This window comes from Drosophila teissieri, chromosome 3R (assembly GCF_016746235.2).
Source record: "Drosophila teissieri strain GT53w chromosome 3R, Prin_Dtei_1.1, whole genome shotgun sequence".
Lineage (NCBI taxonomy): Eukaryota > Metazoa > Arthropoda > Insecta > Diptera > Drosophilidae > Drosophila > Drosophila teissieri.
In genome coordinates this window covers 17,982,163-18,002,453 of record NC_053032.1, presented here as the reverse complement: position 1 = coordinate 18,002,453, position 20,291 = coordinate 17,982,163, and the positions used below count along the sequence as shown (strand labels likewise).

Here is a 20,291-nt window from a genome sequence, read left to right as displayed (position 1 = left end):
AAGCTGCCACATGACCCCATCTTAATGAAATGAGAAACGCGCGGTGCGCAAACGCTTCGCTTTTTTTTTTTTTTAACCATATCCATATTTTCATTTATTATGGAGAAACATTGTTCGTTTATTTTTGCATTGTTAAACAGAAAAACGTACTTTGACTCCGCTTAGGCTAGCTTCATGTACCGTTCACTTTTTCGTTAGTTTTAATAATTTGTGTAAGTTTTTCATTTTTCATTTTTCTTTTCGCTATTTGGTTTTGGTTTTGGTTTTCGGGTTGAAACGCGATCGAATCGATCCGCTCGCTCTTACTGCTTAAAAGTCTTATCAAGACCGCTTAAAACCGACCTCTAAATGTACAATTATCAAGTATGAATATTTTACACAGTAACTAGATGATGGACTACGTAGAACAATTTCGCGGCTGACAACCAGATAAAAACTTATCCATATACACTGAATAACCATCTATATATATATATTTATATATTTATATAAATATAGCCGGGGCTATCCACCCCATCTATCCACTTCACTTCCCAACGTGCAGGGTGTTTGATTTCGGTATGAATAAATAAACAATCGGGGGCCTAAATTATTTATGTTTGTGTATTGTTTATATACAATCGGACATTTCAGCTTCAATAAACCCAAATGCTACTGTAAACCGAAAGGTTCTCTATAATTGCTGACTTTTGGCCTGACCTTGCGGTGATTATAACCCTGTGTAAAGCGAAATGAATTTCAAATGATATACAATGAAAACACTGCTTTTTGGGTGAACAGCTGTGAAGCAGCTGGGAGTTGGTTAATTTTCCTGTCTTCCTGGGTATGAATAGTGCATGTGGCCTGGACTCTTCCTGTTGACTGATGGTTGATTAAAACTTCCTTGTCTCCTTTGTCGTTCGTAATACTGCCTGCCTGCTCGGGGATGTCTTATAGATAATACTCGTTGAAGGACACACTGTATATGTACACTAGTTCGTAAGACGCTCCTCCGCCGCTCTCATTAAATGCACCTGGGGAGGAGTGGTTCAGTCCCAACTTGGCCGGGACTGTTGCTCAGCTTTTTGGGGGCTTAGACTCGAGGCATCAATCGAGGCATCTGTGCGCAACTGCCTTCCGGATCAGCTCCAGCTCCAGAGACCCACCACAGCAGCCGCCAGGTTGCTCCAATTCCAATTAGGGTTCCAGTGCCAGCGCCAGTCGGGACTCCAGTAGTTCCAGTTGCCGTTGAAGTTGCAGTTCCAGGCGACAGCCGCCACCGTCATCGACATCCAGGTGGCAAGGACGAAAGGCACGGACGTGGGCGAGAGGGGGCGCAGGCAGCTGGCGCTGCTGTTGCCGTGCTGCATGGCGGCCGGATGTTCCCCGTTGATGACGTGCACCACCACCGAAGCGGAATCTGCAACGAGTGGGAGTGTGGGAGTGGCGGGAAATGAATGTGGCGATGCAAATGCCGCAGGTCACAAAGTCTCATTAATTGCCACGGGCGCCACACTCGCAAAATTCAGTGCTCTAGTCCTTTGAAAGGTGAGGAATTTATACATCACAAAGTGCACGTGAAACGTATAAAACTACTGCATTAATGTTTCGGTTGAAAGGTTAGTTATTTTTACTCGGATTTTAGAAAACAGCACAACACGCTCTTGGCTTCTGATACAAAATGATTTATGAGTTGTACTAAAACCTTGTCCTTGCTACTGAATAAACTGTGTCATAAATTGCTATTTTCCCTAAGCAAATATTGCTCCTGATACCTAAACTAATTTCCAAGCCCTGCGTTTAAAGTACTTGTAATCATCACAATTTCCATAATAGAATGCAAACTTTGCACAGAAATAGACAGCCTAAAGGTTAATAGGTATGCATGACAATAATACCAGACAGCGAGCTATTTATAAAAGGTATCAATAACTTTATACGCCCACCCGGAAAAACTCAGCCTAATGAACAATCACTCATGTTTTCCATTTCACTTCCGAGAGGCTCAAGAAGTTCGGAAGCCTTGCAAGGAGATTGTTGCTATTTCTGGAGCAATGGCTTGCCTCTAAATTAAGAATTAAACGAGTTGCTAAGACTTTTACAACTTTGCTCAAATTAAAGATTAATCCTGAAACTGAAACTACTGTCTGCTACTGAGCTGCTTTCAGCTACCCGTCTCTTTTGCACATTTTTTGGCAATGGCAATCAAATTTTAGCGAGTGTGGGTGGGGAAAGGCAGGTAGGAAGGTGGAGTTGGAACTAGGACTCACCTGAGCTGCTCGGGGAGCACGTGTAGTTGCCCGAGTCCGCCGGCGTGGCCTTGGCTATGAGCAGCTTGCTGGTCCGTGTTGAACGCTCCGTGATGACGTTGATGCCACCGCGCTGCGAGTAATTCATGACCCGCTTGCCCTTGTACCAGTAGATGAACGATGGCGGCACCGGCGACTGCATCGCCAGGCAGGTGAGATTGATGTCGCTGCCGCTCTTGATGAAGAGCTCCGCGTTGCCCAGGATCTTGGCCCGCGACACTGCCGTTGAAAGGTAATAAAAAGCCACACGGGGCAGGCCATTAATTAGCACTCCGCCCACTTAATGGCCAGCTAACATCGCCCAACTCCCTGTTACGATACTCACCCACAACGTTGAGGCGGAATCCCTGGCTGATCTTCGGCTCCGTGGACACCTGGCACTCGTAGGTGCCCGAGTCCCGCGGCTGTGGCGATGAGATGCGCAGCGTCCACTCGTCGGATCCCTCGGAGTGCAGCGACTGGAAGCGCTGGTCGTTGGTGTAGGTTAGTATGCCCACCGTCAGGATGTGCAGGTCGCGCTTCCTTATCCAGGACACCTGGCGGAGAAGGAGGTGGCCATTAAGTCCATAATACTCTGAGCCCATTAACCATTAGCTTTGGCATAAGTCCTATTTTATTAGAATCCCTACACTGAAACATATTCATTATATGCAAGATATGTTCTCTATAGAGATATCATCCAATAAAAATTCAGAAGTAGCCATCTCGTTATTTTCATACACCACTGCCTCAGCACTTTTCAATTGTAGAACTGTGCTGGTTTTCATAAACAAAAAATTAATTCAATCTAACTTTTGTTGCCACTTGGCACCAGCAAAAAGTTGACCTAAATACACTTGAAAACGTGTATATAAATTTAATAAAAGCCTTTTGCGGCTGCATTTCTTGCACGGAAAAAATGCATGCAGCTGTCAAAGTGGCAAGTGAAAAATTATTCCGTGCTCGAATGGGGAGTTGCTCGGTTTCGTAAACATTATAATATGTTTATATATTCGTGCTCTGATGTTTTATACGATACACAAAATTTGCCGTATATTATTGTATATATTGCAGATACCACTTAAATATTGACACAAACAAGATTATCTACTCTAAACTGGCCCAAGTTGGCCTAAGTGAAACAAAATCGTCGTGCCATCTATATTTGCATCATAATGTTATCAAGCCATGGTTTTTTCCAAGCGAAAATTGCTCTATTTGGCTCAGGGACTAAACTTTATGACATCTCTCTGGCGATAGAGAAATATGCCGAAAGTTTTTGTGACGAAATAAAAAGTTTTCACTTAATATTCAGTGGCGAAAGCCCCAAATCGTTTCACATGGCTAATCCCCAAAATAATAACAGAATTGCTCTTTTATATGTTCGTATAATTAGCAGGATTTTCCTTTGGCCAACAAAAGTGTGTTTGGTGTGTTGTTGCACGGCTTAAAAGGATTCCTGCCACTCGTTCTTTGTGCTGCTTGCCAGAAATTGTGGCACCTGAAGGATCCTTTAGCTCCGTAGCAAATTGAACAACTTTAAATGGTTGCCCAAAGTTTTCCCATTTGTGGGCGGGAAAAACTAGAAATTCATTAATTGCCTGTTACGGCTTTGTCTGGACTCTAATTTATGGCTGCAATTGGGTTACTTAGTGTGGCCCAGCCCCCCAAATAGTTTTATACACATTCCGGAGTACGGATTCGGATTCCGGATTTCGTTTATAGGGCTTCCACTCTGCCAAGGGAGAAAATGAAGCACTCGGCTTGGTGCACTGCTTAATTTTCTCATTTGTTTGGGTTCAATTAATTATGGATTAGTGCTTGGCAAGCCGTGCTCATAAAGAAGCCGCTTGATTTATATTTAAATTAAATACTATACATACATTCACCGTCGTTTGCTAATACACAGTATTCAATTAAAATTAATTGCATTTCCCCAGTGCAAATAGTTTCAAGGCGAAACTTTGGTCAACAGCGTGATTATTCGCTCAGAAAAGCCAAAAAAAGGGAAACCAAACAATTAACACATTCGTAATGCAATTTCCACTTTAAAATGCCGTTTTTATAAGCCCGATAATACGATAATAATAATATGTTTGATGGATTAATGCAAAAAAGTAAGTAAGTCTAATAATTTGCCAGTTGGGGAAATTCGCCATTGAAATGTTCGTTTTAAGCGTATTAACTAAAGGGATACATTTTGTTTTAAACAACCAAGTTGCATATGGCAATGACATGTGTTAATTAAAGTGCACGACATATTTGGAAACAATATGGAGTAGAAACTTTGTTCATAAATCAACGGCACAATGGCAAGTGAACTAGTTCACTTCACTTGAACTACATTTTCGAAAAGCGATTAAGCTTCGTTTAGTTTTCCATCGGCTTTTCCTTTTGAGTCTGCCCCTCGAAGTATGCAACGAAATGCGAAAAATTCCATTAAGAGGCAAATTTTCATGTCGTGCATATATTGCGACAATCAATTAGCACGAAACTTGGGCGAGGAGGACGTTGAGTGACTGGAGAATGAATCCCTACGAGTCCGGATTCGTGCAGCATGCAGCACAGAGCACAGGGCACAGAGAACCGAGAACCGAGAGCCGAGAATGTTGAATGTTGAATGCAACGTGCTGGAGACACCGCCAATTAGCCGCATATAAGGGGAGACAATGCCTCGGCTGGAGGATTAGGGACACCGAGCAGAGTTCAGAGTTGGGCTCCGCATGTCGGGTCCTCCCCGGCTCCAAACCCCGGCGTTAATTACTCAATTCAACTGACTTGCTGAAAGTTGGGCGGGCGAACGAGCGTTGCTGACATCGTTGTCGCTTCCTGGCGGCGAATCGGGGTCTGCGGGGTCTGCGGGGTCTACGGGGGTCTACGGGGTCCTCGGAATCTCCGGGGGAGGGCAGGACACGGACAACGTAAAATTTATTACACCGCATAATTGCACAGCCACAGAGCGCTTGCTTGGGACAAAAGGTTGAGCAGGCAGCTAGGGGGGCGGGGCGTGGCGCGGGGGGTTGGCTTACGGGTCAGGGGTCAAAGGGCAGCGGCGGAGGCCAGAGGGCGGTTCGGAGCCCTGTGTTGTTGCATTGCTAACAAATCGCTGGGAGCGGAAGCGAAGCCGTGTTACAAATGTGCAAACCAGAGCGAGCCAAACACAAAGTGCTATTGGGCGCTGGAATGGGGCACGTGGAGTCCATGGAGCCCATGGGGACCATGGAGCGCATGGAGCGCATTCAACCCACAGACATTCGGAGATGGGCGACCCACCACCACCACAATGGCGGGTCTGGGGTCCAACCACCAACTTTATGGCGTAATCTTTTAAAAGTAATCTACAAATCTGCCACACGACCGCCGCAGGTCGTTTGTTTTGCCTTATGCCTTCTGCTGTATGCCTTATGCCTTATGCGAATATAATGCTGGGGAACCTTCGGGGCGCATGGCGCATTAATTGCTGGGTGCCCCTCGCCGTCCTTTGCCCCCAGCAGGCAGCAGGACCCACCACTTACTTACCGCTCGATCGCCCAGATTCCGGACGCGGCAGTGCAGCAGGGCCGCCTGGCCCACGGTTGCGGTGACCTCACGCCTCGAGGAGTTGTCGAAGTACGGCTGCGAGTACGGGGTTTCCCAGTAATGCGGCGGCACCTCGCCACCGACCATGCCGCAATCTGTGAATAAAACAAACAAGCAAACAGACAGCGGATGCAGACCCATTAATACCCATGTGTATGCAAAAGGAGGGGTACAAATATCACTTAAATTGGCCATCAATTATGCGCGCTTGCAGGCAAAGGAAGGAAGGTCGCTTTTTCATTATCCAAATAAATAAAATCGAATTCTATCTTAAATCAGCAATGGGAGATTTATGCGAGATGCGATTAAGATTCTGCTGAAAGCGCTTTTGGCTTAAATCAAGCGCATCGTATCTGTTCTCGTCATCAGTGTCAATGGGTTTAATTTAAATACCGTGCAATTGGCACTGGCACTTTGACCAATTTGAATGATTTTTAATGCAGTCTGTTTAATACGGAAATCGCTTTTAAGCATTTTAAATTCCTTATTCATACTTATACTTTAATAGTCGATAAGCTAGTACAAGTGTGGTACCTCTTTCATTCAAAACTAGATGGGAAAGTGAAGAGCACTTAAACCCTTTCATTATTAAACTAGGTGCTTTCGCATTCAGCGATTTATAAGCCCATAAACCGTCTGTGGTTTTTATCCTTTTCGCTTCTTCATTGCCTATTACTGCAAGGATTACACCTTCATTCTTTCGCGAACGAATACCCACCAAGGAGCAGGAGCAGCCACAGCGGCACCAGGCAAATCGCTTTCAACGCTCCCGGGCAGTCCGTTGTCCACATGTTTTATGCTCTCCACTCGGACTGCTACTACGGCTGCTACTTTGATGAGGGCGAAGGAGTCCTCCGCTCCGGCCGCCTGTTGTATTTGCTCCGTTTACGGTTTAAGGTTTAATAATCTGCAAAGGAGGAAATATTATTACCAGGGCTTTTTTTATGGGACCAGCGGCGAAGGACGCGCCTGGAAAATAACTGGGGGAAATGCGAGTGGGCATGGGAATGGGAATGTAATTTGCCGGGCAAATGATGAAAGCCAGATATATATCCGGAATATGGGCTGGGTCCTGGGTGGAGTGGGTCGAGCCAATATAGCTTCCTCCTCAGCCGGAAAATTGCCTACCCATCTCGGCAATTGCCTAGTACAGTGCGTTTCATTACTCCTGGATGGCCAAACGATTGAATAATAACCATAAACATTGTGTATGACACAATTAAGCTATAATAATAATATAGCTTTAAATATTAAATGAGCAACGGCTAATAAATAATAAAAGGAAAAACAAGCAAATCATATAATTATTTCATAAAATTCCAACCAAACTACTGACTTCTGTTTCCTGCTAGTTTTCAAACACGACATTAAGAATCTTTTTTGTGCCACAACGCACTGCAATTATTCAGCAAAATATTCAATTAAGGCTGAAACAAAATTGGCTAGTTTATTGAAAAAATACATCCATTCTATGGCGCTCTAATTTAATTATTATATAAACAAATTGCTGAGTTATCGGCTAAAATTAGCTTTATAACTGGGTCAGCAAATTACTGGTTATCTGGCAAACTGCAGCTGCGTTTTCCTGCTGCCAAGAATATAAACTCGTATACTCGTATATTGTGTGCAAAATATCCCAACAGATTCAGCTGAAATAATTACGCACATTATTATGTTGTGGATCTCTTCCAGAATCCAACAATTAAGCATAAATTATTGATTCAAGGCGACTTATGTGTGCATATTTATGGACCTCAGTGCACCACAATTCCAATTAACAGTACAAGAGCCATCGCAGGCCAGCAAAATGGTTCTGCTGAATGTCGGGTTAATGAGGTTAATGCCGGATGTAGCCTCAGCTTTCGGCTTCGACTTGGTTGCCAGGGCAAGAAAATGCGTTTCAGATTCGCCACAGAAAATGCACTCATGGTCGATGGTCGATGGTGATGGGTGGCAGCGGGGGATGGGGGGATAGGGTCACCTTCCACGCCCCAAAAAAGGGGAGGCGGGCATATTGCATTGCAATGTGGGTAAAGCAATTACGAGGCAACTCAAAGGGATGGCAGGGGGTCGCACCGCATGGAAAACTAAGGCAAAAGTCGAAAACTTCGTGAAGGATGAAATTAAAAAGTTTCCCCAAGCTGCGCTCCTGGCTAAACGACCTTGTCAACTATATAGTTTTATCTGGATAAACTCGATATTGCTTTCACAGGCTTCCTTCGCCGCCGACATCCCTTTTGGCGAATTTGTCAGTCTGCTGCCATGACTTCCCCCAGTCCTCAGCGTGGGTGTCCCTCTCATTATTTACGACTCCAACTCGGTAATCAGTCAGCTCGTGGCGAAAGGGGGCAGTGTGAAGGGGGGGAGGGGGTGGTGTGGTGTAAGGGGTCCTAGAGCGGTCTTTCATAATCCCGGTTACTCAAAAATATACATTTGTTGTCAGTCCAATTAGCTGCGTGACTCCAAGGGTCAGCAGTTCGCTCCCAGGACCAAGCCATTTGTTTTGGTCACTTTTGGCCTTTCGGCCGTCGGCTTTTCGGTTGCCTGGTGCTCGGTGCTTGGTGCTTGGTTTTCCTGGTTTTTCCGCGTTTTTCCGGGGAAAACGAAAAGAGGTTGTCGCGGCGGGCTTAATTTTTTCGCAGCTATTACAGCGGAATTATCGCCTAGCCGCCGTCCCCGTATGCCGGCGCCCTTTCGACTCTCCATGGAAATTAAACAAAAGTTTTTTGTTTTCCTTTCGTTTTTTTGTTCCCTATCCTGCCAGCGAACAACATTATTCTGTTGTTCTTTTCCCTAACTTTTCAGGCCTGTCAAACGGAAGCGGTGGACAAAGGACAACCGCAGTTTGGCCAGTCAGCCAGGACCCTATTTATTGTGGGGTTTTCCCCGCTAGTCCTTGTGTCGCATTAAATTAAATTCCTTCACTTACGGGTCTCGGCAATGACTTCCAAATGACACCAGCGTCATCCTCTCCGTAATCCAAACGGGTCAATCCTTGAGCTGCCTGACTTTACTACTGCGTTACACTCGATCTTGCCACTGACATTTGATTGCGCAATGCGCAATAATTAGGCGGGCCTGCTGGCATGGCTCATTCAACAGTTGCACAATAGCCATTGGCATTCAACAATGCCGCAACAATTCAGCAAGCGACAAAGTTCGACAACGTCACAGTTCACCAATCAATCCGTTCAACAATGGTCAAAAAAGCGGCCCAGTCGCATACACAGGTTTATTTTGGTCTGGCTTACTGGCTTACTTTGGGTGCGTGGCTTAATAGCGCGGATTTCGAAAATATATCCGTTCGGCGGAAGTGGACACACGGACACATGGACGCAAGGACGCAAGGACCCACGAATCCACGGACACGGACACGCACGCACACGATGACAGCGAGTCGAGCGACAAGGACGTGTGCTTTGTATTATTATATTCGTATAGACGGCAATGTGCGTATGTGTATGTTGGCCACATTAGGTGCCAGCCAGAGCCCTATAGGTATGCACACTCACACTGCGACGGGGGGAAGCACACAGACACTGGCACAGTCACAGTCACAGTTACAGGCGCACACACACAAGCGCGCACACAGTAAGTTCGAAGGATACGCGGAGAGAGGCATTTTGTGTATCCGTCTCAGAACGTGACCAACGATGGCTCCGTGGGATTTAGTTATTAAACGGCTTTTGGCTTCTGCCTTCACTTCATTCCTTCGTCTGTTTTCATTTTTAAATGTGGCACAATGCGATGTGGCGATGGTATGGTTGTTGGTTTTGCTGCTGCTGCTGCTTCTGCCTCTGCCTCTGCCTCTGCTGGCACTTTCCCTTTTCCCGATGCTACTCTTCCCGTGTAAGTGAGTTATCCGACGGCGACGACGGAGCAGCGTTCACGGGCATCCTTGCGGCAGGATTCGCGTGCTGGAACTGATTTCGAGTCCATCTCGGCGAGCGCAAGGAACTTGGACCGCGACTCCGAATCGCGCGACTCCGAAAAGCGCTCTCCCACGCAGGCGCACGTGAAAAAGGACATGAGAGGATTTCCCCGAAAGTCAGAGCATATCAAATATTAATTCGCCATCCATTTGATGTCGCTTTCTTTGCATACCTGATGAGTGGTTTTATTTTAAGCCAAAGGGTTTTTCTGTTTCTTTCCTTAATTCCACTGCCTTTCGTCTTTCAATGCGACTCGGTTATCCTTTTGGTTTTCCAGCTAACCACCAAGCCGGATCGTTTCGCTCTTCATCTTTCCGCCGTCACTGCGGCTCCTCTCTCTCTCTCTCACACTCACTCTCTCCCTCTCTCTCTCTCTTTCGCTGTGTCGACATCTGTACTATCTGGGTTATTAGCACAACCTGCCTCAATGCGAGACCGAGTAGTAACACTCGGGCAGAGACGAGATCCGAGTGCTGGAAATCGTGGCCAGACGAACCTAATATGCTCCATAGTCACGTACAAATGAATATTCGTAGTGGAGACGCCTTCGTTTTGGCATATTAATATAGTCTACATTTCGGGGCACAGCCAACCCACACTTTTTCGTGTGTGTCTTTCTCGCACATGAATGATTTACGCCGGCCCATGTAAATGTGATTTTTACCGCAATATATAGGTATTGGTATTGGCATAGGTATAGCCATAGCCATAGGTATAGCCATGGGTATAGCCACGGGAATCCTTTTTGCTCATTCGCCATCGAAGCGAACGACCCCCCAGCCGCGCAGAAACAATTGAACAGACAGTTATAGGCCAATTTCAGTTTATGTCCATGCGTCGCACTCGAGAGAGATTTGTGGGGCTTCGTTAAGGGACTAGAAAGCGGGGGTGGGGGGGATAGTAGGCTATAAGCGGTATAAGGGCTATAAGAGGGTTTAAGGGGCTTATGGGGTCCATGGGTGTTTGGCTCTTTGGGGGTACGACCAACACCTGTACCTCGTTGTTGCGCCGACCATGTCAAATGTTGCGTGTTATGGCCGCAAATGTGGCTGTCGAAAGCGTATCCCGCTCCCTCACCTCTGCCCCAGTGCACCCACTGCCACCCACTACCAACACCACCCCCCGCATAAGCCACCCGCATTCGGAAAACTCGAAACGGGCATTTCAACGCATGCCTTACGAGCTCATAAATAAATGCCCACCCGGTCGCAGGCCGATAAAGTCGAGTGTACTTGACTGGCGAATGCCCTGTAGGCCTCAAAAACATCGCAATGCAAATGAGCACGGCGCCGGCGAAAGAGACAGACGCACTCGAACAGACAGAGACAGTTGGCTGGCGAGCGACAGAGATGGTAATATAGAGAAACAGCGAGCCAATGCAACAGAAAATTGACAGACAATGGCCCTGTAATTGACACGCCACCTAGCGGCCATTACGGATGATTAAAGTTGTTTTGACCCTCCCAATTGTTCGTGTGTGTGTGTGAGTTGACATTTGATTATAGAATTCCATTACCAAACAATTGAAATGGGAATACATCGAGTTGGCCAGAACGAAGGCAGAGCCCCACTAAGCAGTTTACAATTCGTATAATTAACTAAGCACGCAATCAGGTCAAGCGGAACACGGCAAGAATAGATCGCTTGGATAGTTGTTAAATTTAGATAAGATATTATCTGAAGGAATTAAGAGGAACTTTAAATAGGCAATATTTCAAGTAGGATTAGAAAGGAAGTCCCCCAATCGATTAATACTAAAGGGATCAAGAGTCTAAATAGGTTCCACCAAATCTTTCCACTTTTATCATAATGATCGTATGACTTATATAGGATATGATATACTTCTACCACCAACAAATGTACTCTGCTGGATATAACGAGTGGGCAGTTCATTATATCCTCACTCTACTCGGTAGCAGGCCGATATTGACTCCAGTGCGATACTTAACGCTTGCTGGGCCATTCAAGAAATCAAATTAGTGGAGCAATCTATCCACCCCCCCGCACGCCCCGTGCTGCCCACGCCCATGTGCTGCCCCACCCGCTGAGATCCTATCTGCTCACCTTTTCGCCAGCGAATTTATTGTTGCCAATTAATTTGTTAAAATTAGTGGAGCAGGCCTTGTCGTTGCCCGTGCATTGTGGTAGTTTCAATTGCCAGCTCCACGGGAGATGGGCTTCTTTTCTGCAGGATGTGGTGAGTGGGGGGATAGATGGAGCTCTGTCTTCAACTGCTTATCGATAAGCGAAAGTGGGCATGGCCCCCAGACGTCGTCGCCCGTGAAATGTATGCCACGTACACGTATTTATCCATTGCTCGCCGATGCCATTTATTGCTCACTGCGAATGGGGGGCTGTCCCAGGGGCGGGGCCAATTGGGGTGCTAAAAGGGGGTGCTGTCTGGAAAGGGGGCTTCCGCTGCCTTGGATGAATGCTAAATTAATTTCAAATGAATACAAATGGCTTTTCGCTTTTAAGACCAGACCCAAGCAGAGCTAAGAAGCGCAGAGCGCAGCAATAAACTCCCCCATCACACAGCCAAAAAAAGCAACGACTTCCTGCTAAAAGGACCCTCGAATTTTAAAGTATATTTCTCTTGGTCATTTAAAATCATTTTATTGCAGTCAAAGCGCTTTTATTGGTAAGTAAATCCCGGATTTCCAATTAGCCCGACGAGGAACTATCCCAATGCTAGATTGCAGGATTTACAAATAATATATTTATTATAGAACTATTACGGGGCAAATTCAAATAAATAAATAAATACAAATAAATCAAATTCAAATTATTATCGTGTCAGAAATGGGAAAACAGAAATGATGTCATTTTTGTTTACTTTGCCAGTGAAATACGAGTGAAACACAAGCATTTTTCATTGCCCGAGGAACAAACATTAAAATGTGTCAAAAGAAAAGAGAGATGGAATATTTCAAAAACATTTTACTATTTAGAAAAGTACGAATTAATAAGAGAACAGCCTTGGCAAACCAATTAAATCCGTAAAATACAAGTAATCCTCAATCACCACATTTCAAACTGGCCATAAATTGTTGAAAAAGAAGGGCCCACTCACACATGCACACTTTTATCCCTTTCATATCAATCATATTTAAATATGGTAAAAATGTAAAATTACATTCGTGAATTACGACTATATGCCCAAGCTATTTTTTCAGTGCGCCAAATATAAATTTGACTTGTATTTGAAATATGAAGCCACTGGCATGGAAATATTAAACGATAAGCAAATATGAGGTGCATGTAAATAGAAAACACAATCAGACAACTTTCGTAGTTATTGCTCAGTTTGAGGGTATTTATAAACACAGATTTATCGGTGTTCTCAGCACACTTTTCTCCCAGTGCCCCAACTGAGTCGTTTTGTGTGTCCCTGTCTGTTTTACATTTCTTGTTTCGTTGAAATAACTCTACGTCTGGGTCTTCCGTCGGCCGTGTGGGTGCTGCCTCCTGCTCCTGGGCCACCTCTTCTCGCCCAGATCCTGGCCCGATGCCGATTCTGATTCGTCTACGCTCCGGCTGAACTGAGCGTTCCGTGGGCCTCGATGTCGAGTTTATCAGATGCAGTGGTGGAAATTTACAACGCCACAGTCCGGCCCAGACAACGTGGCCGTTAATTCAATTCAGCGTAAGCCTCTTGTAGCCCAGGAACCCAGGAGCCCTGGCAACCCGGAGCCCCCGGAACCCCCCAGCTTGGGGCTATTATCCAATAACTAGAGAAAACGGCTAATCGCGTGAATAGTTTGGGCGGCGTAATTGATGTTTACGGCAAAACCCACTCCCATTCCCACTCCCAATTGCAAACGCGCTGGTGGAAAATTTCCATTTCGTTGACTAGTTTTCGGAGGTGGGCCTGCTTACCTGCTCACCTGCTGGGTTCTTTCAACGATGCCTTGATTTAATGCATTTCATTGAGCAGCAACGACCACGCCCACCTAACAACCGACGCCCTCTATCCCTCGTTCCCTTGGGGGCTATTCATTTAACCACCCAACACCATCCCGCCGTCTAACTGGCCTCACAAATACTTCCAGCGCCGGCCACTTTGCATTCATTATTCAATTTGAGCCGCATTTAGATGCCAGCCTGATTAAGATCCCCATTGTGTCGGGCTCGGAGAAAGCCTTTCCCAGGAGGTGTCCAACTACCAGTCGATCGGACAGCCATCCAAAACCAGACCCATACAGAATAGGTCAGACCGATGACGCTGGCCGAGCGCATAAATAAACGATGAGATTCCCTTTGAGATGCCACCGCAAAATGTCAGCGCATCTGGCGGATGCGACTGATGGGTATCCGAGATGGAAATGGCGATGGAAGTGGCGATGGAGATGGAGACAGATCCGGGCACGGAATCCGACAGCGAATCGGACTCCGAATTGGGGGAATCCGTATTGATTGACTCGCACTCGCTCCGCTTCCCTGTGCAGAGCAGCGATTTGGATTCGGATTCGGATTTTGGCGATGCACGACAGGAGCGGACAGGCGATGAAATGGTATTGATTAATGCAGTTAATGGGAAATCAGATGCAGTTGAGCGTCTATTAAGCAAAGCCAACTCCCATTCATTGCCATTTCAGAAAGGTCGCACAAAAACGCTGAGAGCTGCGATTTCTCGGTTGATTTGGTCTTTGGAACTCAGCAATTCCGTTTGCAGTTATTCTTCTTGTTATTTATTTTGCTGCTAAAGTGACTCAATGAATTTTCTATTCAAACTTGAATTTGATATGTACTCTAGCCATTTTATTTCATTTTTTAAGCCGACGCAGCAAAATTGAGCAAGCATGCTGCAAGGACGATGTCTGCGTTGAAGGATATAAAGCAGAACAACTTAAATCGGTAATAAAACTGCTTTAAGGCCAACACATTGCAAATTGGCAAAAGTTACGTATACGACTGGTTGCCATGCGTCTGTTGCAGCGAAAACAGAAGCTAGCAAATTACGACAGTTTTAATTAAAAAATTGGAAATTGGTCAACCGGCTATAATTGGTATAAATTTCTAAACGTGAATCAATATTTTCCTGCGGCCTAGAAAAACGCGGTTGAGTTTCACTTGCAGCTATTTAGTTATCATGGCTAAATATTGATAAATCCCCCACATTTCAGTAGCGATTTCCACACGATCCCCGAGTTGAGTTCGCTCCCCAAAGTGTTTTTATACGGACTTTCTGCTCCTGCCGGCGATAGCATTTCATCTGCCCCCGGAGGACGAGCTGCCACGCCTCCCGCTCCCGCTCCCGATTGCCGCCTGCCGCCTGCCGCCCCCCAACCACATCCTCGCTTTCACATATTTATGTGTCACATGGTCAGTTAAACTTGTGCATTGCCTCTTCCGCTCGGGTGTGTGTGTGTGGGTGTGGGTGTGTGTGTGTGGATCTATTGATTTATGGCCAACACACAGCACACCCACCAACTGATGAAGGAGCGAGATAGCCTGAGAGGAAAAACAAAGAAAACTGCATGCGATAGACTACAACAATATTTATTTATACTCGACACAATAATTAATTACTTTTCTTCATCCGTTTGTGCAAATAACCAAACTAACTAGGCGAACAGTGCGTTTCGCAACTGTACGGCGCCTAAGTGGCTACAGCGGGTGATAATTGCTTGATAAATTATTCAATTTTCCTCGGCTTGTGGGTTAGGATTAGGCATATTCCATTAATAAATGTTGGCAAGTGTGGAGAGCTAATGGACATTGGCCTCACATAATATTGAAACTGACTTGACTTTCGCTCGGTTATTATGAAATTTTCATAGTATTCTAAGTATAGTATTCTGCAATCAAGTCGTTAATTAAACTTATTGATTTCATCGAAGAGTAACAGTATATTGTTAGACATGAGACATTGACATTTCCCTGCAATTATATGGAAACATACTTGGCTACAAAAGGTAACTTGTAACCAGCGATTATTTATAATTCTCTTTTCTCAGCAATGTATGCAATTAAGGTAGTTTATGAAATTAAATTTCAAATCGATGTCCTTTTAAAATATTGGTGCCATCTGCTCTTTTCAAAGGCTGAACTTTTTCTTTGATTTTTGATGATGCAGCCAACTCTCTGCTTAGGTTCTTTAAAGTCCAGTCAACATGTCCATGGCCCATGAAATGCTGCGCTGCCCTGTGATTTATAGTTTTCGCACGCACTGTATATGCAAATATAGTGGCCACTGCGGGTGCACTCGATAATCCCCTGCTTAGCCCCACTCGGCCCCTCTTCCGCCAGCCGAACTCCACACCCTGGAGGGCATTTACATAGATGGTTGAGCCGGGAGTTTTTGGCCAGCAATGGGACGAGGGGAAAGGGGGTTGGTGGAGGGGGAACTGGACAACTGGACAACATTGAGCATTCAGCATTCAGCCGAGCATAAGCATCTGATATGCATCAAATCTAACTCAATTGCTGGACCGAAGAATAACCAGGAAATACTTGCGACTGGAGCTGAGGGAAAACTTTGGTTTCTTTGTATGAGGAATCCTTTCTCGTTTTTACTGGATGCCCCCGCCCCTGCTCCAACGCCTGGGGGTTCCTAATGTCCTTTGTCCGTGTGTCCACATGTCCGTCGTCGGCTGGCTGATGTCCATCTCCAGTCGACATTTTCCTTTCATTTTCACAAGTGGCTCAGCTTGGCTTTTTATATTGGCATCCTGATTCGGATGCTGGGTTTCTGGAATCCGAGTGAAAGGTGGTGGAATGCGGGATCCTGGCCCAAACTCCGCTTTGGCTTTCTATGCAAACAAAAACTCGACGCTCCGGTATTTACATAAGCCTACACATACAGACACACCCCACACACCACGCCACACACACACACACTCATGTGTTTGGCGAACAAATACATAGATGGCCATATAAAAATATGCACATGGCTATGGCTGTCTCTGCTCAGTCAGTTGTTTCCATGCCCTTGCCAAATGTATTTAAATTTTTGTCAGACGTTTGCATAGCCATATATGTATATATAGAACCATACAATAAAAGTTTTATAACATTTCAGGCGAATTAGATCGCGGCCATTTTACTTTAAAATGGTTACTAGCTCTATAAAAGACCAAATCCAATTTGATTAAATTCGCATTAATGGGTACATGTGCCATGGCACCACTAGAGAGTAATTTATAAAATGTAAATTTCAACTGAATTTCTACTTCTACATATGTGCATTAATTCAAGAGATATTGAAATAACTGATGGCTGAGAGCTGGGGAGATACTGCAGCTCCTGGCAGGGGAATCGCCATATCTATGCTCACACATATCTCGTGTAAAGTGGTTTGTTTTGAAGACAAATGTGCTCCGCAAGTCTGCGTGAAATTCCCCTAAATTCTATTATCGAAGGACTTGCGTTAGTGTATTTAGGGATTCGCTGGTCGAATCCTTTCAACCCATCCAACTGCCGTTGTTGTGGCTGTCGCTTCTGCTCCTGCGGCTGCTGCTGCTCCTGCTCCTGATGCTCCTGTCTCTTGAAGATATTTGGCCAAAGGCTTTTAGGACAGCTCAGGACTCGTTCGGCTGTTAGTTGCCGCTTCCAGCGAACATAAAAATGCCCTTAAAAGCAACAGAGACAAACGAAGGACGAAGGACGAAAGACGAAAGACGAGAGGCTAAGGACTCTCGGCCGAATCTAGGGGAATAAAACGAAAACAGCCAAATATAAAACTTATACCGAAAAGGGATTGACGGATATAAATGGTGATATGACCTAAGGTCATTTGTATAAAATTAAGTTGAACATCATAAAAAAAACAACACACACACACAGACACACTCAACAAATGACAAAACTTGCCCACAGCTAAAAGTGGGCGTGGCCGGGAGGGGCCATAACGCCCTCCAGTTATTTCGGGGCTTAATCAAAAAAACCTTCAATTCGATTTACAATAAGCCGGTCGGCGTGGCGCGTACAAGCCGGAAAAAGGAAAACTAAATTGTGATTCTTACAATCGGCGGGGGGAAAGTTTTCATTTATTTCCCTTTTCCTCCCCCTCCCCCTCGGTTTGTCCGCCTTTCCGTTCGACTGCCTCGCTTTCCTTCCATCTTTAATAAACATTTTTATGCCGTATGCTAATAAAGATTCTGCCTCTCGTCGGTGTCTCTTCTCTGGCTTTTTGGGGGCCCAGAGCTATTTGCCGAGCTTCCGAGCTCGGAACCATCCTCCATCCTCCATTCTACGTCCTACATCCTACATCCTCCATCCTGCAGACCCCCACCCATCCATCCATCCACTTTTAATATCCAGCCACGTATGTCATGGCAAGGAACCATTAAACACAAAACACAACGGGAAAAAGTTAAGTCGCGGGGGGGCATCGGTGGATGGCGGCGGTGGAAATGTGGAAAAGTGGAAATGGAAAAGGGGGCCAAAGAAAAGCAAAGCAGCGAAAAAAAATTATGCCCCAGACGCCGCTGAATTTTAAATGAGCCTTTATGGGCTTCATTTCAGCGTGTAAATTATCTCATTTGTCAGCAATTGCGCTGTGTGCGTGTGCCCCCGTGTCTGTGTGTGTGTGTGTCTGTGTGTGTGTGTTTGTGCAAATCCTAGACTATATAGTCCTGTATAGGGGCATATAGTGTCCCTGTCCATATGAGACATGTACTCAGCCATTTGCAAAATGATTCAATGACGTCTCCTGGCATTTAATGAGATAAGCACTCGCTTGCCCCGATAAGATTGCGTGGCATGCCACCGAAAGACAAAACGGGTAGCATATCGTATTTAAATATAGATGTCGTTCATCATACAAAGGGGTTGATTCATTAATTCCGGGAATTTACTTGAATTACAGCCAAACGAGGGCTTATTTTTCGGGGGGGGATTAACTTTGGCGTGCCGCTCTTTTGTGCCGCTGAAGTTTCACAATTACCGAAATGGTTTATACAAAAAAGTTCGCTTATAAACCACTTAGGTGTGACAGCCAGAACAAAAAGACAGTCCAAACATATTTGCAGCAAGCAGCAAAAGTACCTTGTAAATTGTTTTTTATCAGCTTACAAGCTACTTTGACTTAAATCCCTCCATGTGTCCCTGCTCATTTGGATTTTTGCGTATTTTCCACGCCATCTTCCACACGATGGGTGTTTTCTTTAAAGCATTCATATTTAGGTGTGTTCAGCAAATTGGTTTCTTACAAAGCTTTCTCTAAGGATCAAATGCGAGGTGAAAAGTTAAGTTAGGTTAAGTTATCTCTATAATTAAATTACGATTTAGGAGTGAATTACAAGTTGTTATTTACTTAGGTTCATGCTTACAGCATGCTTACAAAGCACGAGCGCAATACTTTTGCCGGCCATGATAATCCAGTTATGACAATTGAAACAATCACATTCAAATGAATTCGTATTTGACTTTTGACCGAGAGTGCGGAGTGGCAAGTGGAGGGATCCCTGATTACTGGCTATCTAAAAGTCAAAACTTTCGGTTGGCAGTAGCAAGTGGATGCAACAGCAAGTTGCGACCGCTGATTGCATGTCGCCTTGGAAAGCTGAAAATCGTGTTTCCGTTTTCGCTCGCCCAAAAGCGACTTTAATGGCAGCTCAAGTGGCGAGCGAGAGGAACTTTTTTGTTGGTTTTTAGTTTGTTTTTTATACAGTTTTTTTTTTCGTTTTTTCCTCATTTTTTGTTTTTAGAGCGGGGTTGGGGGGTGGGGAAATGGAAATATGAAAGCTATGGTGGTGAAGGAAAATCGGTTCTCAAAAGGATGCGAAGAGGAGCGCCTTTCTGCATTGATGATGCTGCAGGTTTTCCTCGTATTTGGAATCGATGATGTGTGTTCCCGAATTTTATGGGACAACCTTCGCACACGCTGCCATATAGTAAATTTATATCCGCTCGAACAAAGCCAGAGCACGGGGATCGACCAGGAGCTGACGGAGCTGGAGGAGATGGGGGAGCTGGGGGCGCCAGAGTTACGGTCATGCCGGGCCGGAGACCCAGACCCACCTTTTGACAAGGGCATAATTAAAGCATAACAGCAACAAAAAGCAGAGTGGGCGGAGGCATAGGATACGTTAGCGTCGCCCACTTCGTCCGCGACGAATACCCACCAACTACGGGGTGAAAACAGGTTGTTACTTCCTTGCAAACAAGGTTCCGTTACCGTTATGTATACGGCCACATCTACATCTGCATATATATGCATGTCGGTGAGTGTACGCTGTACAGCAGTGTGTGTGTGTGTCTGCGGGGGGTGGGGAGGTGGGTGGAAGGTGGCTACAGTTTTGGGAAAAAATATAATAGCGCTGCAAATGAACATTTTATTATCTCACCACTGGCGCGCACACTTAAGGGTTTTAGGGCAGGGTAATATAAACATAAATAAGTAATTATGTTTTCTTATGCACCATAATAATGGTCCACGGCATACGCTGCTTAGAAGCTAGGCAACTAAAATTTCCAGAAAATTTCTTAGAAAGTTTTGACACTAAGAGTTTATTTTAGTTTTGCATTCTGTTCAAGTCTAAGTTTGTTGCGATTGATAAACCGATTT

The 20,291-nt window shown here is 45.2% G+C and overlaps 1 protein-coding gene across 1 annotated transcript; it reads right to left on the bottom strand.

The window, feature by feature from the left end:
* Positions 1–161: 161 nt before the first annotated feature.
* Positions 162–9,755, bottom strand: LOC122620651 (limbic system-associated membrane protein). The gene is made up of 6 exons (XM_043798228.1): positions 8,776–9,755; positions 6,565–6,753; positions 5,787–5,941; positions 2,614–2,824; positions 2,250–2,507; positions 162–1,399 (listed from the first exon to the last, which is right to left on the bottom strand). Exons 2-6 carry the CDS (start codon positions 6,635–6,637, stop codon positions 1,122–1,124), a joined length of 975 nt encoding a protein of 324 aa, XP_043654163.1. The 5' UTR covers positions 6,638–6,753; positions 8,776–9,755; the 3' UTR covers positions 162–1,121.
* Between the last annotated feature and the right edge of the window lie 10,536 nt (positions 9,756–20,291).